Genomic DNA, 26670 nt, shown 5'->3' with positions numbered 1-26670 from the left:
TTTGATTTTCATTCAATTTTTTTCTGATAAAGTACCTTGAAATTTAATGCATTTTCTTTAACTTAAAACTTGATTTTTTCAACTATTTCTTTATTTATTTTTAAAAATTCTATGTTATTGAAACGATGGGATAATAATAATCAAGTTAACTTCTTGAATATCATTGAAGCTTTATAAAGCAATGATAAGCCATACTAAAACACTAAAATGTAGATAAGTGCTGATAAATATGTGCGCGAGTGCAAATGATATGAAATGTAAAGTGTAAATTATATTAATACAATTTTCCTAAAACTCCTAGATAAAAGTTAGAAACCTGCAGTAACTTTTTTAAGTTTTAGAATGACAATGATAGTTAAATTTTTTACTCACCTCACTGAGCAGTAAAATTGAGGCAAAAATATTTCGAATGAGAATAATTTCCTTATACTCACTTAAAAATTTGGGAAAAGAACAATAATTTTAGAAATTGGGGAGTTATTCCATATAATATAAAATACTTATCTTTACTTCTCCAATAAACGAATTAAAATCGATTTAAGATTTGTCATTATTTATTAGATTTAAAAAAAAAAAGTGCGTGTATACTCATAAAAGCGGGAAAAAAAATTTATGCTATAATTTCTAGTGCTGCCATCTATAAACATCACTTGAAAGTTTATGCAAGAGATTATTTTTGATTATTTTTACTGTAAAATTTTTTAAAAAAAAAGAAAAGAAATAGGTAACATTATTGAAAAAATTAAATTCTACATGTATATATTTTTATTTGTTATAGATATTTTTGATTGTTATTCAAATAAATAACTTTATTAAAATATCATTTTCACAAATAAATTATGTCATATTTCCTTTGTTTATCACAACGCTGTTTAGACTAAATATTATTATGTCAACAGCAAAATTTTTATTCCATGTTAGGTAATAAAAAATAAGAAAATATGTAAAATAAATATAATGAATCAAATAAATTAAATTAAATAAATAATTATAAATATAAAGAAACTTAAAAAACAAGATAAAATTGATCAAGATGTTCTTGTTTAACCAAATTTATAAGTTTGATGCTATAAAAATATCTTTCCGGAAAACAACAAAAAAGCAACAGTCACAGCAAATGACATCACTGTAGTTTAGGATTATACGTTTGAATTAAGATATAAACTTTTTTTTCTTTTTTAAATTGGGAGCAAAAGTATCAAGTCAAAACAATTGAGTTGATAGAAAAAATCATCATTAATTTTTAAACAAATTAGTTGATAGAAAAAATCATCACTCACTTTAATAACTTAAGACTCACATTGTTTAAAATACAATTAAAAAGACTAACACAATATAATTTGTTTATTTTTTGCTATGCAAAAGTATCAAGTCAAAACAATTGACAAATTAGTTGATCGAAATAATCATCACACACTTTAATAATTTAAGACTCACATTGCTTGAAATACAATTAAAAAGACTAACATAATATAATTTATTTATTTTTCGAAATGCAAAAGTATCAAGGCAAAACAATTGACAAATTAGTTGATCGAAATAATCATCACACACTTTAATAATTTAAGACTCATATTGTTTGAAATACAATTAAAAAAGACTTACATAATATCATTTATTTATTTTTCGAAATGCAAAAGTATCAAGTCAAAACAATTGACAAATTAGTTGATAGAAATAATCATTACTCACTTTAATAATTTAAGACTCATATTGTTTGAAATACAATTAAAAGAGACTTACATAATATCATTTATTTATTTTTCGAAATGCAAAAGTATCAAGTCAAAACAATTAACAAATTAGTTGATAGAAATAATCATTACTCACTTTAATAATTTAAGACTCATATTGTTAGAAATACAATTAAAAAAGACTTACATAATATCATTTATTTATTTTTCGAAATGCAAAAGTATCAAGTCAAAACAATTAACAAATTAGTTGATAGAAAGAGAGAAACAAACTTTTAAACTTTCCTGATACGGAAGCTGTTGAGATGAGCACATTACCTAAGTATAATGCGGAAAAATCTTGATTCCACACTCTAATGCGGAAAAATCATTTAATCTAGGTAATGTGCACAATAACGGTTTTTGAGTTTTAGCGCTAACAGAAACACATTTAAAAATGTTTCTTGCAGCTATAATACTAATAATAGTTTTATACTAATGATGGTTTTACAACCCAATGATATCCATGCATTAAAATGAAAGCTTCAAATATTAATTGTATCTCTTTACATTGTTTATACGAGGTGTAACGAACAGAACTAAAAAATTCTGTAGTCTTTTTTATTGCGAAATCTTAATTCCTTTCATTGACAAACATGTTTTCATTGTGATATGTGTGAGATTAATTCATTCTGTTTGTATTCATTATTGACAGAAGTTTCAATTTGCTTTCATTTATCGAAAAAAAAGAAAATTAATAAATAAATTTCGAATTATAATTTTTTTCAGGTTAATGAGAATAGCTATTGAGATGTTTTCCCCTTTATTAATTGCAAGATTTATTTATTTTAATATCCCTATCTTGTGGTCGCTCAGGGGATAGAGCGTTCTCTTTCAAATGAAGTGAACCGAATTTCGAATTTCAGCGATAGCTGGTAGATACAAATTCCGCGCCCGGCCTACACCGACCACTGTACTGACGTAAAGTATCCTCAGTGGTAGACGGATCATGGGTTAGAGTCCCTTTGCCGTCAGGTTAACAGAGGGAGGTTTTCGTGGTTTTACTCTCCGTGTAACTTGCTGACTCCCTATGTATGTTGGCTGACAAGCTGTCGTTTCGTCAGGGTAAGTATGGCGCCTATGTAGCATGATACTTAAATTAAGCGTAAAATTTGGGGAAAGTTGGCGAAGTTAATACTCCTTATGTGTAAATCTTACGTAATATTGGCGAAATGACATTACCATTGAGATATTTGGGTACAAAAGCTTTGGTACATTTTACGCGATATTAACCGAATGGACTTTACCAACTACCCACCGGTAAGATTTCTTTCGTATACTATTATAGAATATTATATATTAGGAATATTTACTATTTAGATTTAGTAAAAATGATTCTGTGTATTTTATGTATTATTGACAAAGCAAATTTGACATTTAAATTTCGATAAATTTTGGTTCGTATTTATTTACGTAAATTTTCTCTTTTTTGGACAACTACTTTTTTCTGCATCTTGTCGTTTCAGCTTATGTACATTTTAACGTACTGTTGAGGCAAATAATATTTTAAAATAACGTACTCATTTTTACCTAGTAAAAAGTGGTTAGTGAAATATTCGTAAAAGAAACGGATTAGGCAAAACTTTGCGTACATTTTACGTTTGTGGGATAACCGTTTTTGCTGTAATTTGACGTTTCAGCGAATTATCATTCATCAGGTGAAATATACGTATTTTTGACGTAAAATTGACGGTTCTCTGTTACTCAGGGACTTACAAATACAATTAGATGAAATAACTTGCATGGAATAGTGAATAGGTTCAGAGAAAAATACAGCATAAATTTATATCATTACTTGTCAATGAAAATGTTTATCCCAATTTTAATTTCCAAACAAAGCAATAAATATTAATTTAAATCAAAATGTTCATTTCTTTAGTAAAATATGAGATTCGAATCCTGTGTTAATGCTATTTTTTTTCTGAATTAGTAACCATAAAACACATAAAATTTCCACAATGCATTAAATCACACAAGACATTCACTCCAAAATTATAGTGTAATAGTGTTTTTAATGAGGAAAATTTTTCAAATCATATAACTTTTTTAAAAAAAAATTAAGAAATAAGCATTTAAATTTTAATTTTTAAAATAAAAGATTAATTTAGTGTTAATTATACTTTAGATAAAAGTTTTCTCATACATTGTGGTCTTCTGCAGATGTAAAAAATGACTGAAAAATGAATATTTAAATTTAAAATGAAGATTTATCAAAAGGTACAATAAAAGAGCATTTTCAAAAACAGTTTTATGCAGACCACACTTTTCTTGCAGTTGTGGAACACGGATTTTTCCACCCTCTGAAAACGGTATTTAGTTCCACAGCAGCGGCGATTGTTAGGCGATCATTCAATTGTCCACTAACTACTTGTATACCTATTGGCAGACCGTTATGCAGACTCACAGGTACACTTGTAATGGGTACACCAAAATGATTGAAAATCGGAAAATACATCATATTACGCAATTTTGTTATGGATGAGTGACAAAATGGTGCTGTGTCTGGCGCTGCGGGAAGCAAAAAAATGGCTTCTTCCTGAAATATCTTTTGAAGTTTCTTTTCCAGTGAATCCGCTATTTTCATAGTTTCATAGTAAATTTGATCTTTTTCATTTTTTTCTAATATTGCGTTTACAAGAAAAGGAAAAGTGTGCTCTGATATTCCGACCATGAATTTCAATATTTCCAACCACAAGTGGACTTTTCCGTTTTTATCAGCCAATAACCTTTTGCTCAAGAAATCAACATCCAAAACTTTATATTTAAACAGATCGAAGCTGTAGTCAAACTCTGGCAGCTGCAATTTGATTGCTTTCACTTCAAATCGCTCTTCAAAATGTGTTACTGCCTGAAAAAATTAATTTATATGTTAAATTAATAAAGAGTAACTGGAGTACTTAGCTGCCCAAAGCTCTAATGACAGTATATAGCATCCTCATTTCATCATTTTAAACGAAAGAGCATCAATAGTTTTTTTACCTTAATAAATTTATAAATTCTGCGCGTAGAATTGAAAGAATTCATCCTCCTTTATATAAAGTACTGTTCACGACGTACAAAGACGGGTAAAGTATAGAAAGATTCAAGTTTTTAGTACATTACATACTACGAATATTCCATGAATACTTGTGAAGGACTAAATTCATAAACCCATCACACAATGCCAACAACGATGAAAAAATGCATAACTGTTGCTGTGACGGACATTTACAGAATGATGCTATTGAAGGTATGAGCAGAACTGTTTTACCTTTAGCGCAGTGGTTCCCAATTTTTTTCGCCTGTGTGCACCTTAAATAATCGACCTTGTTGCGAGGAAACCACCCTCTTTATATTTAAACATACAAAGATAATCGAGAAAGCATGAACCAAGAAAGACTATTAGTTATTAATCATTTTATATTTAGAAATATTAAAATAGGTTTCATGTCCGGTAGTAGTACTCGCATTCTTGGAGTCGCATCTAGTCTATAGTCATGAATTTGATTTTGGAGTATATGTTACGGCCAAAGCCCGTATTCGGCCACTTCGCGAATTGGCCAAGAACGCTGTAAATTGGCTGGCCAATGTCCGATCTTTTCTTGGTTTCGGGAATTGGCCGGCCAGATCGCGAAGTGGCATAGGATGGCTGGCTAATGTCCGATCTTTTCTTGATTTCGGGAATTGGCCGGATATAATTACATTTATTCGATATTTTAATACTTACTGACGATAGATTACATTTATTCGATATTTTAATACTTACTGACGATAGAATAGAAGATAAATATCGGGCAAATGAATACCGGGCAGTGACACTTGAACTTAAAACATCAGTGTAGGATATACCGGGCAGAAGCACTTTACTAAACCTAGTATGACCAGACCTTTGGTAAATGTCCGAAATATATACTAGGTCTAGTTAAGTACCACTGCCCGGTATGCATTTGCCCGGGAATTCTTGAATGAGCACATCGTGTTTTGGCCGGAATATTGTGGCCACTTCGCGAAATGGCCGGCCAAAGTGCGAAATAATTGATCGTTTTAATTATTTCGCACTTTGGCCGAGAGGTATAGCCAATTCGCGAAGTGACTGGACTTCGGGCTTTGGCCGTGACATATACATATGTTGAAAATGAATAAAACAAACCCTATTATGGTTTTTGGTGAAATGAAAATGATAAAAAAAAAAACAGTTTTTAACATTGAAAATGAATATCAGGGAATTTTTCTGCAGTGAAGATTTTAGTTATTTCATTTTAACTTGAAAAGTACGGTAGTAAATGCTAATACAATTTTTCTTATAAATGTTTTAAAAATAAAAACGTTATGGATTAAATATAATGATAATTACATAATTCAAAACTTATTACAGGTATAAAAAGTTCTAATTTCTCGAAACCCCTGCACTCTTTTGCCATTTGGGAATCGCTGCTTTAGTAGAGAAGCGTGTGCAGAGTGTCCAGGCACATAGAATTCATCTAGCATGTTCCAGAAACTTGATAAGTGCATCACACATCTTAGAACGTAAATAAACATTTCTTTGAAATTAGATAAATTAATTCGGCTGACACAAAGATTTGTTTCTGTTTTATTTGACTGTTATGGATTTAAAATTTTAATGCAATATTTATATAACAAAACGTTTGTTAGGTTGATACTGATAATTGAGCTTCATAACAACTGCAACCGAAGCAGATCATACGTTGCAGAGATTTAACGCAAATAAAATTCTTTCCAACTATCATTGTTCCATTGGATTGAATTGCATCAACTAACTAATTTTTCAACCTTCTGCGACAATTCGATACTTTTGAAATTGTATTTTTTAGACAATAGGGAGAGATCGCTTATGTTTACGTCTAAAGTTTACGTCTTCCTAAACATGATAAAATGTTTTTAATCTGGAACTAATATATTATAAAAAAATTATTCAACTATTCTAATTTAAATAATTATACTTTACAATAATTTCAAATAAATACATTGTGATAGTAGATCAAAATTTTTATTGGTTATATCCCTTCTGGCGTCAAAATGACTCTTATCTTGCAGTGGACCGAAATAACTTTAACTTGTATTGTCATTGGATATAGGACTCCAATTTTATTTTGAGCACTTTAATTATTATTTTTAAGAAATATATCGATATATTGATTGGACATGCAAAGGTTGGACAAAAACATGGTTACACTTCTATAAACCTATCTTCTTCTTAGCAGCAAATATTTTGGAAGATTTTACATGACAAAACTGTTAGCTTATTTTGAAAGATCTTGTTTGAAACTTTTAGAAGTGAGGTCATATTCGCACGTGCAAAATTTGCATCGTCCAAAATGAGGGTATACGAAGTTAAAAGCTTTTTCTCATTTTAATTCAGGTATATGTTTAAAAGCATTCTCTTATAAATACTGCACTCATACAGTATGATTTCACAGTTACTTAAGTAATGAAGTGGCCTCGTTGGCCGGTTACTCGTTCGTGTTATGTTCTAGTTTCCACAGTTTATAATTTCACAATTACAGACATTAAAGCTAGTGAGAAGATATTAACTTCCTCTCCTCGTTTCGGTCTATCCGAGTTTTAAATAGGTAAGAAGGGAACATCATTTCCAAACGCTTCAAGCGTGATCTTTCAAACTATGCCAACAATTTTGCCATGTAAAATCTTCCGAAACATTTGCTGCTTAAAAGAGTTAGTGTCGAAGCCCTCTTCTGTAGGTTCTATTAATCATTAAAATGATGATAAATTCTGCTTGTAATGGGCAGGAACGAATTGAAACTTTAATTGTCAATAAACACAGAGCCTCTGTCAGGATTTGACTCCTTTAGCTTGCCGGAAAGTGATCGATATTTTGACCTCAAGATTCTATCGCTAGATACATGAAAGTGGTTTATTAAAAATTTAATATAAAAAGAATACAGTTAGTGTAATATTATTGTTCTAAAAATAATATTCACGAGCTTGCGATACTTTGATTTTTTGAACAACAGTCCAAAAAGCAGATTGGTTAAAATCGAGTTTTTTCTTCGCCACTGCTGAATTATTTGAAAATTTTAGTCTAAGAAGTATAATTAAAATTAATTTATTAAAATATATTAAGTAAGTTAACTTGGTACGATATATCGATGATATGATGCTATACAAACTTACTTTTTTAAATGCTTGCTTGATAGCAGGTAAGACAGGGTTATTAGGTGTTTCTTCCATGTAGTATATTTTAACATTCTTGAAATCCACCTTAAATAATGACGGAAAAATTGAGGAGGAATCATTTTAATAACGACAGACAGAAACGAATAAAATAATAAATGAGCGTATAAAGGAAGTCTTAAAAAAGTGAAGTTGGATGAATAGAGTGCAAAAATTCGCCACTCCTGTTGCGCATTTTTGCACTTCATTCGTTTGATTCCATATCTCTTCTTTCTAAGCTACACTTATGTATAAAAGTTAAGGAAAACGCAGCTTTTTAATTAACTTAAAAATTTAAAAAAAGAATGTGAACCAAATCAAGTGAAATCTTATACGAAAACACATAAAATAAACGACACTATTAAGAAAGGTATTAGCAAAAATTCAATATCTTTGGTTACTATCCATCCCAGCAAGATAACTTAAAGACCGTGATAGGCCAATGATTGCAGTTTCGGACTCCGGTCTGAAAGGACCGGGACTCGATCCCCGACTCCGCTAAGACCGTGCGATATACGTGCTCCTAAAATGTGTGGAATCGAAAGTCCTGTGGTGGGTTGCTCAACAGTACCATGTGTACAGGGATCTAGAGAAAATTTTCTTCTCATTCAGATCAATGTGTCAATTGGGGAAGGGTCCTCGTGAATGAGTGGTGCCATCTACCCGTGTAGTTCTGAGCTAAGACGTACTTTCACCCTTGCGGCGCTCTCTTATCAGTCGCAGCTTTCTGATTTAATTCGCAAAAAGCCAATGGCTAACAACCTTGTCCTGTCCAAGTGTCACTAGAAAAAACAACAACAAATCACTCAAAAAGGATGGAGCAGAAAGTATCTCAGGGAGGCTTTAATGTGACCTTTCCGATCACTATGCAAGTTTTACAACGAACTCTCGTGCTGTTTTAAAATGTTGACTAATAATAATGAACTAACAATGAGGTTGACTAATAATAATTCGTGACCAATTTATCGGCTGATTTATTGATGAATTCTTTGACTAATGTATTGACTAAATAGTTTACTAATGATTTGACCAATAATAATTTTTGACTAATAATAATTATGAGGTTGATTAATAATAATTTTTTGAACCAATAACTTTCAGCCAAAGCAAATATTGGAGCGTGAAATATATTTCCTCTATTAAGATACATGGATGAAAAAGCTATGGCAAATGCTATCCTTGCTATACAGAAATTCTATGAAGGAAAAAGTGACCTGCAAATCCTAAGAACAGCCCAGAAAATCTATTTATAATTTAAGTCTTAAGATCTGAAGGACTAATCCATCAAAAAAGGAAATTCTTGCAAGCATCAATGTTTGATGCCGCTGAAAAAGATTTTTAATATTTATTTGTTCACAGTAGCCCATGTGTCCACCACTGCTTCGTGGAGTTATTAATTTGCTTAAACTTATTTTTGGTTAACGGATGCCATAAAAAAGAACTCCATTAGACTAGTTCATAGTAGCCCCACACCTATGTGTAAAAAATAGCTCTCTGGATTTATTAGTTTGTTTAAACTAATTATTGGTTAACGTATGATGCCACTAAGAACGACCCAATTACTGTTATTGTAATGAAATTCAGATATCAGTGGATCGAAGAATGACATGGTTATTGGAACATTACACAGAGAGTTACACAGTTGGAACGTACCCTGGGACAGGAAAAATAGAAAAGAACGTCAAAGAAACAGAGTAACTTGTATTTATAGCCTTCTTGGGATCAAACGCAACGTGTAATCAGAACATTCTGATAGCATGCGGATGTAGAAAAAAACTGCTTCAAATAAATGCGATTATAGTTTTTCCTCAACAATTACTATTGACTTGTTCATAGAAGACCCACACGTCTATGTCCAGAATAGCTCCGTGATCATTTGTTTGTTCAAACTCATTTTGACTAAAGAATGATGCCACTAAAACAACTCTATTACTATTGACTTGTTCATAGTGGCCCCACACCAATGTGTCCGAAGAAGCTCCGTGGAGTTTTTAGTTTGTTTAAACTCATCTTTTGTTTAACTTATGACGTCACTAAAACGACTCTATGATGTCTTTAAGAATCTGACTTGTTCATAATAGCCCCACACCTATGTGTCCTCAATTGCTCCGTGTAGTCATCAGTTTGTTTAAATTCATCTTTTGGTTAACTTATGACATCCCTAAAACGACTCTATGATGTCTTTAAGACTCTGACTTGTTCATGATAGCCCCACACCTATGTGTCCTCAATTGCTCCGTGGAGTTATTAGTTTGTTCAAATTCATCTTTTGGTTAATTTATGACGTCACTAAAACGACTCTATGATGTCTTTAAGAATCTGACTTGTTCATGATAGCCCCACACCTATGTGTCCTCAATTGCTCCGTGGAGTTATTAGTTTGTTCAAATTCATCTTTTGGTTAATTTATGACGTCACTAAAACGACTCTATGATGTCTTTAAGAATCTGACTTGTTCATGATAGCCCCACACCTATGTGTCCTCAATTGCTCCGTGGAGTTATTAGTTTGTTCAAATTCATCTTTTGGTTAATTTATGACGTCACTAAAACGACTCTATGATGTCTTTAAGACTCTGACTTGTTCATGATAGCCCCACACCTATGTGTCCTCAATTGCTCCGTGGAGTTATTAGTTTGTTCAAATTCATCTTTTGGTTAATTTATGACGTCACTAAAACGACTCTATGATGTCTTTAAGAATCTGACTTGTTCATGATAGCCCCACACCTATGTGTCCTCAATTGCTCCGTGGAGTTATTAGTTTGTTTAAATTCATCTTTTGGTTAATTTATGACGTCACTAAAACGACTCTATGATGTCTTTAAGAATCTGACTTGTTCATGATAGCCCCACACCTATGTGTCCTCAATTGCTCCGTGTAGTCATCAGTTTGTTTAAATTCATCTTTTGGTTAACTTATGACATCCCTAAAACGACTCTATGATGTCTTTAAGACTCTGACTTGTTCATGATAGCCCCACACCTATGTGTCCTCAATTGCTCCGTGGAGTTATTAGTTTGTTCAAATTCATCTTTTGGTTAATTTATGACGTCACTAAAACGACTCTATGATGTCTTTAAGAATCTGACTTGTTCCTGATAGCCCCACACCTATGTGTCCTCAATTGCTCCGTGGAGTTATTAGTTTGTTCAAATTCATCTTTTGGTTAATTTATGACGTCACTAAAACGACTCTATGATGTCTTTAAGAATCTGACTTGTTCATGATAGCCCCACACCTATGTGTCCTCAATTGCTCCGTGGAGTTATTAGTTTGTTCAAATTCATCTTTTGGTTAATTTATAACGTCACTAAAACGACTCTATGATGTCTTTAAGAATCTGACTTGTTCATGATAGCCCCACACCTATGTGTCCTCAATTGCTCCGTGGAGTTATTAGTTTGTTCAAATTCATCTTTTGGTTAATTTATGACGTCACTAAAACGACTCTATGATGTCTTTAAGAATCTGACTTGTTCATGATAGCCCCACACCTATGTGTCCTCAATTGCTCCGTGGAGTTATTAGTTTGTTCAAATTCGTTCAAATTTATGACGTCACTAAAACGACTCTATGATGTCTTTAAGAATCTGACTTGTTCGTAATAGCCCCACACTTATGTGTCCTTAATTGCTCCGTGTAGTTATTAGTTTATTTAACATGTTAACATTATTAGTTTATTTAATTATTATTTTTGGTAAACATGTGATACCACTAAAATCGACTGTATTACTATTGACTGGTTCATAGTAGCCCCCCCCCCACCTACATATCCACAATTCCGTGGATGCATTAGTTTGTTTAATCTCACTATTGATTAGTTAAAAAAAAGGTAGTCAAGTATGATTATTAAAATGTACAAAAACCATATTTATTCACAATATAATATTTCCTGTTCTTAAAAATGATGAATAGCAATAAAGTTAAAATTAAAGTAAAAATTAAGAAGTCACTTTTCCACCAGAAATACTTCATTTTTTAACTTGCTAAGCAAAAATCAATAGTTACATCATATAACTACTCCTGAAAGTGGAAAACAGTTTCTGTTTTTTTCTTTTTCCGTAGTTATCGAGGAATATTTGAGTGATAAATAGCAAAAATATTCCATTTGTCTACACTAGTCGCATGTTCACAGTAGCTCTCGTTCACTTAACTCACAGTTGTGTTTATGTGCATTGGTGGTGTTTTTGGACATTTTTGATTTGTGTGAGATAAGAAAATTTGATAAAAAGCAAACCAGTTTATAACATGTACCTGTTTATCAAGATCCAACCTGGGATCATTTCGGCTCAATACTTTCATTAGAAGAAGTAAGTCTTCAGCATATCGACACATAGGACCGGTGCAGTTTATGTGATCAAATGACATTTCTTCAGGCTCAATCCAAGGAAAATAGCCTCGATTTGACACAACACCTGTTAGAAACATATATGTATCATCGCGTAAAAAATAAGTTAGTGAACAAAATGTATTAAGTCAAATAGAAGTGTTATTTTGTCTTCTTCAAATTTTTACGAAGATAGTTCGCTAATTGCTCTATAGCTTTAGATATGTTAGGATCATTCAGCAGAAAACTCGCCCTTTTAAGTCTTCAAACATTAAAATAATAACTTTGTTGTTATTTTTTCATCTAATTTGGCAGATTGTAATTGTTTTTCTTGTTTTTAATTTTAAAAAAAATTTAATTACAAATTTAAAAAGTTTCCTGCGTAGAGTTAGTAACCGTGTTAAGTTTTTTTTTGCAGATTTCTCATATGGCAAAAAAATGCAATCATCAAATTTTGTTTTTCTAATTTGCACGACTTAAACTAATATATATATATATATACATACATATATATATATATATATATATATATATTTTTGAACAAAATTTCACCTTTTTTTTTTCTTAAACTGTTGTTTGTTATTTTTTTACTTATTATTTCCCCCCCTTTTTTTTAATTTGTATATATATATATATATATATATATATATTGTGGTATGTTAATTTTAAGGCTTTTTAGCTTTCCTTCTTAGAATTCCTTTTAGAATTCTAACAGCCAGAAAGAAAGCAGTAAATTAGTTTTCTAATTTTTCTTTAAGGAAAGAAAACCTTGCAACAATTTTTTATTTATATGATTAATCAGGGGTTAGATTTGCTTCCTAGCACGTAAAGATGAATAACCAAAACAATTTGCTACCACTGTTTATTTTATTTATTAATCCGAAGTCACATTAACTTATCTGCGTAAGTCTCACGTTAGCGCAATGGAGGCTTGCTTGATTTAACTATATATAGCAATAAAATCAAAGTTTTAAGCCTAGTAATTAATCTCAAAACTTTGTTAAAACTAGAAGAAAAATTTAACATCTTATTCAAATTAAATCATAAAACTCCGCATTCTTCGTAGCCACTTTCTGCTGGAAGCAATATTACCTAATATAATCTACATGCTGAGCAAGATATTAATTTATTACAATCCAAAATTTCACCTGATAAAACTGCATTGTGCAAATTGAAAAAATACTCATATTTCTCATTAATTTTTTATGTCATGAAACCATGTAAAAATTTTGCCAAAAATATAAAGTAACAAATTAAGGATTTGTTATATATGTCCTGAATTTACTTAACGCAGGTCTTTTTTCATCGTTATTTCATTTTCGTGTCGTATGGCATATACAACAATAACATGTAAACAGTGAAATCTAAATCCATTTAAGTACAATAATTTGCGTTACATAATTTCGACAAATAAAAACAAAAATTCAAAGGCACACGAGTAAAAAAATCAAGAAGAGCCCCTTGACGCGCATTATGATATTTATAGGCATAGGTTGCTCACTCTTTTCATCAATCTGAATTAATTATCCATCTTTATAATGTGCCTTTGTAACCACTCCTCTGAGTCATCTTGTATACTGAGAGTACCGATTTTCGTAAGATTCTGGAAGTGCATCACTTTCTCTAGCGTGAAATTTGAAAGAGATATGGCAACATGATACAGAATAACTGCCTCACCAGAAGATGGCTTATGTCCATATATTCCGCAAAAAGATGATGGAATGCGAATGCTCCCTGCCATATCAGTTCCGATACCAATAACTGCCCCGGCAGAGGCAATGAGCGCTGCTTCACCACCTGTAAAACATAATAGCATAATATAACATAGTTGATCAGTGGTGTGTCTACTAAAAATGGTAAACACCTCATAAAGACTCAAAATCATAAAAACTCAGAGATAGGCTCCCATATTGAAGACTCATTACCAGACATTTTATTGCTGTCTTAAATATTTTTTTATTCTGTTCATCAAAGATACGAAGAATGATAAAACGCAGCAATGCAATTTGAGGGGAACACATTTTAAATATCTGCTAAGAGGGTGTGAACGATAGTCTTTTCAAAAACTACACCGAAGAATCATTATATTATGACCACCCTGCTAATAACATGTAGCACCACCTTTAGCCATCAAAACTGCTAGCACCCGCCATGGCATTGATTCCACAAGGTGCTGATAGGTAGTCTGAGGTATCTGATACCTAGCGCTCACCAACTGGTCCTGCAATTCCCTCACATTGCGAGGGGGTAGCGTGGCAGCACGAATTTGGTTTTCCAAGTAGGACCACAAATGCTCTATTGGATTAAGGACTTTGGGGCCAAGACATTCAACCCGACTAGATTCGACCCGTATGACTTGGTGCATTATCCTGTTGGTAAACACCATCCCCCGCAGGAAAAACTGTTGTCATGAATGGGTGAACTATGTTCAAGTAGCTTGCAGACGTCAGGGATTGTTCTATGAGGATTATGGGTCCTAATGTGCCCCTTGAAAACATTGTTCCTGGGCGAGAAACCATGAAAATCTGGGCGAGCCCATTGTTACAGATGGAGGGGGGTCATAATGTAATGGCTCTTCAGTGTATATTTTAACTTTTTCAATGCAGTTTTATTTTGTGAAACAAATATTTAAAACAATTGACGTTTAACCACAAATGATAAACTTCTCAAGAGTTGAAAAGATTCTAAGCGGGCTCCCAAAGCTCTGTCATGTGGAACAGTTCCTGCTTCATAATTTTAAATTTGCCGTTCGTTCTAGTTGATTTAAAATTTACATGCTTACCTGAACTACCACCAGGTATCCTAGTGGTATCATATGGATTTTTGGTCTGCCCATATATTTTATTTACTGGATGGATCCAATAGCACAATTCCGGAACATTCGTAACGGTTACGGGAATTGCTCCAGCAGCTCTATAAAGGGCAGGGGCATCACCATCACTATCAGCAATGTTATTTCTTTCTTCATAAATCCCACAAGTTTGTCGTAAACCTTGATAAATAAACAGTTAGTTTTAAATTTTTTTTGTCTCTTTATCATTGCATGACCATTAACTATCATAAATCAAAGCATTATTTACAAGCAATATTTTTTAACTTGAACTTATTTAAAAGACGATATTTCAAGACTTTTCATAGCAGAAACCTATCAAAGATGGTAAATTTCGTGGGATATTTTGAGTAATATTTTTAGATTCTACCTCGAAACACGAAAAACCTACTTTTTTAGTGATTTTGAAATGCAAGAAAAAGTCATATTTTATGTCACTTCAGAGGTTTAGTTTGTAAAATATTTAGTTTTTAATATTTTATTTTAGAACTTTTGTTGAGCAGCCGATTCAATTTAGGGCTTACGACTACCAACGCTCAACTCCGTAGCCTTGTAATTTTGAACCCAACCCAGAAGACAAAGAAACTCCAGGATAAGGAATTGGGAGAAATTTTCCTCCATGGAGGACTTTTTTAATGGAATTAAGCCCGCATTTGCGTTTCATGGAGAGGAAAACCTTCCACGGTTAGTCTAACGGCAAGGGGACTCCAACCCATGATCCGTTTACCACTGAGGATATTTTACGTCTGCTCTGTAGTTAGTTCAAACCTTTGTTTCTTATCCCTGAAACAATTGGGAGCTTAGGTCTCGTTTTGGTATTTTGCCAGCAGTCTGATGCAGAAACAGCTTAAACATTGACAACAAGGTAAGATCTCCCCGGATGAAGCTGTTATCTATGTCAGGGCATTTCATCATTTTTTTCCCATTTAATTATGATTTAGTGCTCCCTTGAATTTCTATTCAGTTATTTCTTCTTGAAATTTGCTTCATAAAAATTTAATGTAATTCTAATATTTAATATACCCACAGTAATGTGATTCCGTCACGAAATAAACGCCTCAAATTTTTTTATAAACTTTTTTTTATGCGGTACTTATTTATACTAACTACGCAAAAACTATAAAACTCTGAAACTAGAAATTACGAAGGTTTGTTGAGTGTACGATACAAGTGTTCAGAGAGCTCGATGAGACAAAAAAATTTAACATTCATTAATTAGTTCGAGAGTTGTAAACCGCTAAACTTGTAGGAAAATAGCGCGGTGGACGAGTTGCAACCCACTGAAGGGCAACTAGCAAATTTAAATTTGACAAGGCTGAAAATACTATTTTTGTTTATGAAGTTAACGCAAGTTTGTTGCCCTTAAATCTATTTTATTCGAAAGTTATTACAGTTATTTCTTCTCTTTTTTTTGCTTCAATTAAGGACAATCCATCCACTGAAATAAATACTTGTTCCTCTCACGAGATCTTCATGTTATAAGCTAACGTTTGACTTGATGGGAAAAGTAACAAAAGGAAATAAATATTAACTAAAAAAATGTGAGAGATTAGATATTGCCAGATATAAGCATTCATATTTATATCGAGATTTATAAAAATATAAAATTTAAGGAATATAAAATCGTTTCCAATTTTAGCCATACACTCATTTCCAAAGGGTAAACTCGGAGCAGTAAAATGCAAAAAAAGCAGACAAATACTGCTTTAATGACAAGTAATGCTGCAGAAAAGTAGATGATATGTTTATTCGTGAAATAGAACAAAGAATAACATTCAAGGATGAAAACAATATTGAATTTGCATAAATTATATGGTGCCATATTAGAGTCTTTTACAAATATTATTTTTTTAAATTAAAAAAAAAACTCGACATCAATATCGTATATAAGTACCCTTCATTTTTACACAGAATGTGATCGTGCTTGTTGCGAGGTGGCTAGTTACGTCAGAGTCCAGCGATCACCAAATTCATTTTCTATCAGTTTATAAATATGTGAAAGTTGCTGGAGGTAATGAAAAGAGTACACTCAGCTCAGTCAAGGGTATCCGAAAGATTTTTATTGGATTAAAATCTGGTGAGTAGACCGGCTACTCTAAACGCCAATACCCTCCTTATTCATACAGACGTCGACGATTGCAGCTCTATATGAAGGTGTGCGTTACCGTCCATGAAAAAGAAAGTAGTACCAAATGAATGCAGTGTATAATGGAGTCTTTTTAAAAAGAACTTCTTAAAGATACCGTAAATCCGTCACGTAACGCCGTCTATAGATGAGCAGGTGGTTGCATATCCCAATAAAATTTCTGCCCCGACCATGATGCTTCCACAGCAAAATGCGTGACGTTCTGCAGTCTATTGCGCTTGCCTTGTTCTTTCTTGAGCCTTACACTCTTGTTATTGAGCTGAAAACAAAATCTAAACTCATCCGAGAATATAACATTGCCCCAATCAGACACAATCCGATTCGCTTGCTTGTATCACCATTTTAATCAAGTCCTTCCGGATTGGACGGATAGATAAATTTACTATCATGGCCCCCGAGCGTTTTGTCCTTTCCATGTGTGTAGTCTTTACTGAACAGTAGTAATATATACTGTCTTGCCTATGGCCGCTATAACCACTAAGTCACTCTTCAAACCCGCTTAGCTACAACAGCAATATATCGATCTTCAAGGGGTCGTAATTCTTGGTTAACTGGCCTCAGGGCTTCGGACAACTGTTTGGCTTGTTTTGAATGTTTCCATAGTCATAAAATGGCGGAATGATGGACGCCGAAGGAGAGGACAAAATATGTGATAAACTGCCTTGCTTCAATGAATCCGACTACAAGTCAGTGATCAGAATCTTCTAGAAGACATAGAATCAAGTTTGGCTTCAAAAAAAATTTATTTATGTTTAAAACACCTTTTGTCGTCACTTTAATGCAATCAATTTTTTTCTATTTACTCGTGAAGAAATTTTAAAATATTACATATTTAAAAGTTTTAGAGATATTTTGAAAAGTTACATCTAATTCGGTATCAAGAAGATTTATTGTGCTCTGGAATATTTTATTCTGTCTTGAGACGAAAAATTAGGTGTCCCGAAGTTACCCTATCCCAGTAAAGAACACAGAAATCATGTTTTATACAAATTTCCTTTCCATTAAGATTAAAAAATTTCATACCATATTAAAAAAGAGCTGTTCAGATATGTCTCTCTACATTAAATGCAACAACGCTGTTGACGTACTGAAAGGATTATTTTCAATTATTAACATTAACACGTGATTTCTTCCGAATTCTAATGGGTTGAAAGTTTATCGCAATTTTCAATGCAAACATAAGATATTAAAGAAATGTCAATGAAGAATGTTATTTTTCATATTATACCATCAAAGATCAAGGAAAAACAGAAAAAAACCTTCAAAAAGGTAATTAACTTATATTCCGTAAAACTACTGTTATTTCCACTGAAAAATGTGAATACACTGAAATAAAAACCTAGCATTGAAATAAAAACCTACAATTTATAAAATCTCCTTCAAGAAAAACCCAGAATATTCCATTCCCGGGAATGAACTTTCTTTTTTACCACCTATCGCAATTCTACGAATATGTAATCTAATTTTTACCACGTTTTTATCAACTTCGTGTATGTCTGTTCGGGTGGAATTTTGTAATCGATTTTAAACTAACTTCCCGACTAGCTACAGACTTCAAATTTGGCACATAGTTCAGAATTGGATGACAATGCATGAAAATGAAGAGAAAAAAGACATAGAAAGTAAAATAAAATTTAAATTAAAGAAAAATAAATATTTCCGTGATTTTCTTTTGTTGCCGATTCGATTATTTCAAATTAGTGTCACACGTCAATTGAAAAGTTTTGTGTACAGTGAGTGAAAAAATTGAGATTTTGGGAGTGAGTACAAAAAAAAAATATAAATAATATTTTTAAAAACCACGTTTTTGCAGTGGAGAATAATAATTAAAAAACAAAAATTTGAAAAGAAAAACATGAGGCGCACGAAATACATAACAGTACATATACCCATTTTCTTACTCATACACATGCACAACCACATCCACATGCATAGACACAAACATATTCCACATACACATCCACATTCAGATACAATTACAGATATACATACACATATTCTCATGAGCACACATACTGTTACGTATTTCATGCGCCCCACGTTTCCCGTTTTTCAAATCTTTGTTTTTTAATTATTATTCTCCACTACAAAAACGTGGTTTTTAAAAATATTATTTTGATTTTGATTTTTTTTTTTTTTTGAAGAACTTAGACGATATAGTTTAGATGGTCAGCTCGACTTGGAAATGTTTCATATCTTACTACACTTCATTTCGGTAAAACCAAAGGAAAGCTAAAAAGTTCTCAGACTACCACAATCCTCATAGAATTTAAAGTCATTTACGAACACGCGGTGTTGTAGTCTAGCACCGAATTATTAGGAGGAGTCGTTAATTTCAAAACAAAAATTTTCTTCTTGCATCTGTGCAAAATTATCGGAAATAGTTTTGTTGAAAGTAACATTGAAGTAATGTTAGTATAAATTAATGAACATGTATTTACGCGAAGTTTGAGTTTCTATCAGCGTTCGATACTAAGACATATTAATTAAAATAAAACCTGTGACAACTTTCAAAAGAACTTATTTTTCTTCAATTGCACAATCACTTAACTTACCTTCTATCCCCAATACTTCCTTGCAAGAAAAAGGAACTCCCAGAAGAGGTGTATCTCTTTTTATTTCTTCTGGAGTTTTCGCCACTTTTTCTAAAAATTGATCGATCTGTATTGCTTCTTTTAGTGCCCCTTCGTATCTAGCATCAGTTATAGCATTAATCAAAGGTTGCACTTCTTGACCTCTTTTATAATAAGATCGAATAACATCTTCACATTTTAACTGCAAAGTTATAGATATTAAATATTATCAAAAATGTTAATATTTTTTCATAGACTACAGTACCTTAAATTAAAAGGTTTTTTTTTCCTTTTTTTCTAACCGTCCTTGAATAGCCTACTCAATTTGTAGCTTTGTGACTACTATTGTTCAACTTCGTAGTCTTGTAATTTTGAACCCATTCCAAAAGACAAGGGAACTCCTGGATCAAGTAGTGGGAGAAATTGCCTTCGTGGAAGAATTTTTGATGGAAGAGGACTTTAGTGGATTACTTTTTTTGACTAACCCGCATTTTGCGTTGCGTTAAGAGAAAACAACGAAAACCTTCCTCTGTAGGACTGGTGGCAAGGGGACACTAACCAACACTTCCTAGAAGAACGAATGCCTCAGCACGGATCAATTTAGTAGTCCGACGTGACGAACATAAACTGCGCAGTCGATGAAAAAGAAGAAAGATGTCACTACGTTTGGGCTACTAAAGGATCAAATTTCTTGTTTATGGTAACCCGTGCTAAGGCCTTCTCTTTTCTAGGAGGTATTGCTCTAACCCATAATCCGTCTATCACAACATATATTTTACGCCAACACTGCTGTCGGTGCGAGCAGAGTGCAGAATTCGTATCGATTAGCTATCACTAGGATTCGAACCCAGATTAGATGGCGACCGCTCTATTCCCTGAGCCACCACGGCCCCTAAATTAAAGGCTTATAAAGGTTTTTTTGAAGAAAAAAACTGGGAAAAATTTTGTTTTTCATAAAAGTGTACATGCACCAGTGAAAGAGAATTGCGGAACAGCTTGCAAACCTATGCTAACTTAAAAGAAAGAGATTTTGCAAAAACTAATAATCTTTTCGAATTACTCAGGGCTTGGAATAGAGCCTTCGCCTCGCAATGAATTGAACTAGGTTTGAATCAAAACGGTGGATGGTTGATACGAATTCTGCTCCCGACTCGCATTGATTGCAGTACTGATAGTCAGAGATAGAGGGATCATGGGCCCCCTGGCCTTCAGACTAACCATGGGAGAGTTTCTTGTCTTTTTCCCCCATGTATAGCAGATGCGGTTAGTTCCATCAAATGCCCTCGACAAAGGCGAGTTTATCTGAATGCTTGATCCAGAAACTCCCTTGTCTTCTGGATTGGGCTCTAAATTATAAGGCTACGGAGTTGATTGTTGATAATAGTACACTCAGAATTGGGCAGTCTGTTCAATGCTGGTTATAACATAAAATAAGATAAAATATTTCTCTGTGCAGTTACTTAAGCGGAAAAGAGACAAAACTGGTTTTATCTCTTTTCCTCTTCATTTCCACCTTATTTTTTAAAGAAATGAATTACCATTAAGTACTATACTTCTTCCCCTTGATTATAACACATAATTCCTTACGAAACACTTGTAGTAACAATAGTAACTAGATCGTGGCAATAGCATCCATTTTATTCATCCCGTAAACACGAAAGTATTTCAACAGTTTAACTATCAATTCTTTCTCGGTTCCCGGTAATTTATAGTTCTGATTACTGTATTGCTGATACAGGGCAAACTGAATGGTATTAGTAAAGTCAACCCAATTCGCTAACTCTTCCCAACTTTAAGCTTAGCTCTAAGGTTTTAACAAAGTTAATTGGCATGATTGCACTTTTAAATTATTATACTTATGCTACCGAATCATTTTAATTTTTAAAAAAATAGCCGGTATTTATGTCATTCTTTTTCTGGAGTTCTCGAATATTTACACCATTAAAAGAAATTGCGATTCATTCGTATTTATTACAAGAAATTTTGACTTCCTTTATCCTTCTTTTTGACTACCTTTATCCTTCTTTTGATCCTTCTTTTGACTTTCCTTTATCATTCTTGACAAGAATCGAGAGATGAATGAACAAGGAACATGCAAGTTTAATCTACTGGGGGGAGGCAGGCAAAACATGCTAATTCTTGAATTGGATAAAACAATATATCTTTCGCACTTTAGATTGAAAAAACTTTATATAATCGCTTTACATTTTAATTTTCTTTACTTTATACATTACTTTAATTTTTACTCGATATTTTACTTTAAATTTGAATTTATATTTTAATTAATAATTTAATTTGCTTTAAATTTTAATATTAATTTACACCTTTACATTTTACTATGTTTTATGTTTTTCAGTTTACTCCATATTTCACACTTTCACTTTATACTTTACTTTATACTTCACGTTTTACTTAACACTTTATTTCATATTTAACAATTTTATTGTTTTTGTTGTTTTCCACTATTCTTTATACTTTACGCTCTACTTTACAGTACGCTTTTCTTTTTACCATACTTCGCTATTTAGTTTACTTCATACTTTACTTTCTGTGTTACTTTGCACTTTATTTTCCACCTATTTACATTACACAACACTTCACTATACTTTTTAAAAGTAACATATCCATACATGCTTATAAAATTACTATAACACACAACAATAAGCATTGAAAAAATGGCGGATGATTTAAAGGTAAAAATTATAACTGTTAAAATTATAGGGGAAATAAAAGAGTGATAGTGTTAAAATTCTGGACTCCCAACTTTTCAACTCATCCCATTTCTGATATCCCCTGTACTCAAAAAGTTGAATCGCCAATCTCGTAATATATAGAGATCAGGGTCAAAACCTCATATGTTAAAAACGCTGATGCAATGAATAAATGTGTAAAAAGAAATAACAATTATTTACTACGATTATTAACGTTGCTGCGTTACGGTCATACGCTATTTGTCTTAATTGTTACTTTCAAAGGAGCAAGCAGGTATATATATATATATATATATATATATATATATATATATATATATATATATATATATATATATATATATATACACATAAATTATTACTTTACGATTGCGAATTCTCTCAGCTAGTTCCGTTGCAGACATGAAAAGTATTTCATCATCAATGGGTGGCAATGCCTTTTTTCTTCCGGCAATAATACGATGAACTAAATTCATGCTTCCGAATTGAATAATAAAGCAACCTGAAATACACTGAAATAAAAAAACATTTTAGACTGTTAGTTATGCGTGTATAAATATATGCACTCACAGTTCTGTGCGTGGGTGTTAAGTTCGCTTCTAACGAGAATGTTAGGGTTGTGCCAAAATGCTCGTTAAATTCGAGTCGACAGTAATTATCAAAAAAAAATATATAATGTACAAAAAGAAACTAAAAAAAACAATAAAAAGGTACACCCTTTTTTAATCTTTTATTTACATAAATAAGAATTAAATTAGAGCTTTGTTTCCTATGATTTATTTAGCGCAAATTATGTAAGGTGTTCCTGAATAATTGGGACAAACTTTATGAGTGCTAAAGAAAATCACAAGTATTCAGATTTGAGTAATAACCATAGGTTGGAAGCGTCTTCGTTCTCAGTTAGGGGATGTTGCTCTCAAGTGAATTGACCGTGGTGGGCCTGTGTCCCTAGGGCACCATGCTCTCCTAATTTAAGTAGCATACATTTCAATCTTTGGGGTGCATTAAAATGTGTAGTGTACGCAGCACCTGTGGATTCTGAAATGGATCTAATTGATAGAATCGTCTGAGCTGCTGATCCTACATCCAACAAAATCCAGATCTATTTGAGCAAGACTACCAATCCATGTCCCGACGGTGTAAAGCAAAAATCGCTAGCAATGGTGAAAATTTTAAACATCTTTTGTGACATTTTTCCATATCGTCTACCACAGCATACGTAATATCTTTGACCAATAAATAATTCAGATGTTCTCTTGCGTCGCTTTGTTTCTTGTACCTGCCATACAACTTTCCCATGACGTTCCCATGGGGTGGAAGATTCCTCCCTGCCATCACTGGTATACGGGCAAAAAGATAGGTTCTTCATTCACCCTCAATAGTGGCAGAGCTTCTAAAACCGCAATTTCCAGATTAGCAAGCTGTCACACAAAAAGTCTCTCGTTTTTCGAAGGCAGGAGAATCTTCGAGGTCTGTTCCAAATGTCAGACTGAGCAGGCTTCTCCCGAACACATCCTGGACTCTTTGGGACTTTCCAGAGATGACATATACTTATCCCCCCTTCTAGTCTTCGATTTTCTTAGGCTCTGATGGATCTTGTCTGACTTCGTCAGGCATTGGAGGATAATCCACAACAACAACGTTTGATTTGAGAACGTTATGCTTGTTGTATAAAATCTGAATCGGCCAAAATTATCTAAAATTAAAGCTATAATGCATAGAAAAACTAGAAAACCTATAAAACGGTTGTTATCCTTTATTTACATAAATCAGAAGTATGGAGGTTTCTTTTAAATGATTTACCTAGCTGGCAACGGCGCTACTCTTTTTAATCGCACGGTAGTTAAGATGTATCAGTAACCCATAACTGTTTATTATTACAATGTTATAATAATAATAATTACGTACAGGCGTGGAAGAAAAGCAAGATGTATAGATACCATAGTGACGGAAAAAAGAAAAAGTGGGGAAATCACATAGCCTTGAAACACCTATTCTATTTACAATGAGTGTAATATACATATGATGATAAGTAAGAATAAATTTTTTTTTGAGAAAGATTTAAAAAAAATGACAATAATTAAAGTACCAGATTTAATCTTTTTAACCCTTTCACTACCAATTTGTTTTCGGAGAAAAAAATGAACTAAGTAATTAAATATATCAGTTACAATGCAAATATCGATAAAATTCTAAAAAAGGGAAAAAATTACTGAATTGTTAGTGATATCAAGGAATACCAGTGGGACATGCATTCATAATAATACAAAGCATATTTAGCCCATAGGGTTATTTGAAACTGCTTGCGAGACATATATGTCCCAGTGGTAGCGAAAGGGTTAAAACAGTATTGAAAAGTTTTGAAAAATTTCCGCTTCAAACAATTAACTATATTAATAGTTCAAAATTGACAAAAACTACTCATAAATCAATTTCTTGTCTTTAAATTTATCTTCATACGAAATTTTCGGTCGATTTTTTGAGTGATATTTGTGATAATTTTTTGTAATAAATAATATATTTTTTTTAAACATTACTATATTGTAGCAGATTTAATCACATTTTTTAAATGTCATGAAACATTTCGGAAGGAGTTCTTTCTTCATGTCCCTCACCTCTTAAATAATTTTAAAACCCGAAAGTATGATGAAGTCAAGAAAATGAATATCTTACCTTTCAAATTAAGAATGCTATAATCACAAGTCCAGAATGCAATTAAAACGGTGTTCAGTTAGTGACTTGGTGGAAATAATTGTATTACTCTTAAATATTATAGTCAGAAAACAGAAATAGCTTGATTTCATGACGGAGAACGAAAAAAAAGCAATTAATGAAATGGATGCAAATGTTTATCACCCATAATTCAACAGCAATAACAGCAAACATGCATAAATTTCATTCAAAAAATAAGTTCCCATTATTAAAGCAGAGAAAAATAAAAAATATTAAAAACGTGGAAAATTTGCTGTTTTATCAGGCCTTCATCTCGGATATTGATGGAATGCATACATCAAAATTTTGTTATTATGACTAGAATTTAAAATACTCTTTTATATGGATTTTAGAACAGGTGCGGAAAGGCACGAATTTAATGTGTTTACGAGAAAACTAGTAAAGAAATATCGATCTGGAGAATATTACTGTTCAGTGAATTTTTGTTCGTAGGACAAAAGAGAGAAAAATAATAAATTGGAACTAAAAATAAAAGAATCTCTATGTTCAGGAGTCATTTTTCATCCCTTCCTCCTATGTTTTGAGCGGTGTTTACGTACAAAAATAACAAATCCTTATAGAAAAAATTTAAAATTATTTGAAAAAGAAATATGCAGAAATATGATGTTTAGAGAGCAGCTGTTAGTTTTTCAGTACCTTGAACCATGATACAGTACAATTTTACTCCAATTTCATTAATTTTTTCAATTTAATTATGTTTCCACTTTAATTGAACCATAGTATCGTGTACTCAAATTTAAGAGATGCGATAATATAATTCATCTTTGCACTACGCTCAGGTTGCGGTAAATTTCTAGAAGATGCGCAATAAAAAATTCGACGTATAAAAATTTAAAATCAAGTAGAGATTATAATTGGTAAGCGAACCTGTTAAAAGAAGCATCGTAAAGTGTCTTATGAAAAAAGAAAAGCGCTACAAGCTTTCACTCAAAAATAAGAGCTTAATTCCGAGGATACATGTTTTTATTTTTTACTTATGAAACATATTGACAGCTGCTCCGTGAGATGAATTTAATTCACTATTTTATTACCCCATACCTTGATCTTCAAAAGGGTATATCTGACTAATGAGCTCTTACACATAATATCAAGCATCTTGTCATTTTCGGTACTTCCAATGAATATAAAACAGCTTCTCTGGAAAATCCCTTAAAAAACAAGAGTTGTTGCCTACGCCTTAAAGAAATTAATTTCTTAAAATAAATATGATTACGTTTCTACTCCAGCTTCTAAAAACCTATTTTGCACAAAAAACATCTATTCTATTAACTGATAAACTGACACTACACACTGTTAGAAATTTCTCGAAAAAATGGTTAAATAACTAGTTAATTGTTATTTTGCGGTATTCAAACAAAACTGTCAAATAACCATAAATAATAAGGTATTCAAACTGTTAACTTGGAGGAAAAACGTTTAACTGCTTTCCCTTAATACAGATAA

At 32.3% G+C, this 26670-nt stretch overlaps 1 protein-coding gene across 1 annotated transcript; it reads right to left on the bottom strand.

Moving 5' to 3' along the window:
- Window positions 1–1778: 1778 nt before the first annotated feature.
- Window positions 1779–26655, bottom strand: LOC107455621 (fatty-acid amide hydrolase 2). Its single transcript, XM_071183293.2, has 8 exons — window positions 25168–26655; window positions 22857–23006; window positions 19766–19985; window positions 15017–15226; window positions 13912–14031; window positions 12162–12322; window positions 7866–7952; window positions 1779–4581 (listed from the first exon to the last, which is right to left on the bottom strand). The coding sequence occupies exons 2-8, from the start codon at window positions 22968–22970 to the stop codon at window positions 3982–3984; spliced, it is 1512 nt and encodes a 503-aa protein (XP_071039394.2). The 5' UTR covers window positions 22971–23006; window positions 25168–26655; the 3' UTR covers window positions 1779–3981.
- Between the last annotated feature and the right edge of the window lie 15 nt (window positions 26656–26670).

Source organism: Parasteatoda tepidariorum, chromosome 7 (genome assembly GCF_982258835.1).
Source record: "Parasteatoda tepidariorum strain Cologne lab strain chromosome 7, Ptep-v5.0, whole genome shotgun sequence".
NCBI classification, from domain to species: Eukaryota; Metazoa; Arthropoda; class Arachnida; order Araneae; family Theridiidae; genus Parasteatoda; species Parasteatoda tepidariorum.
Note: the sequence above shows the minus strand (reverse complement) of the source record. Positions and strands in the feature narration are given on the sequence as shown.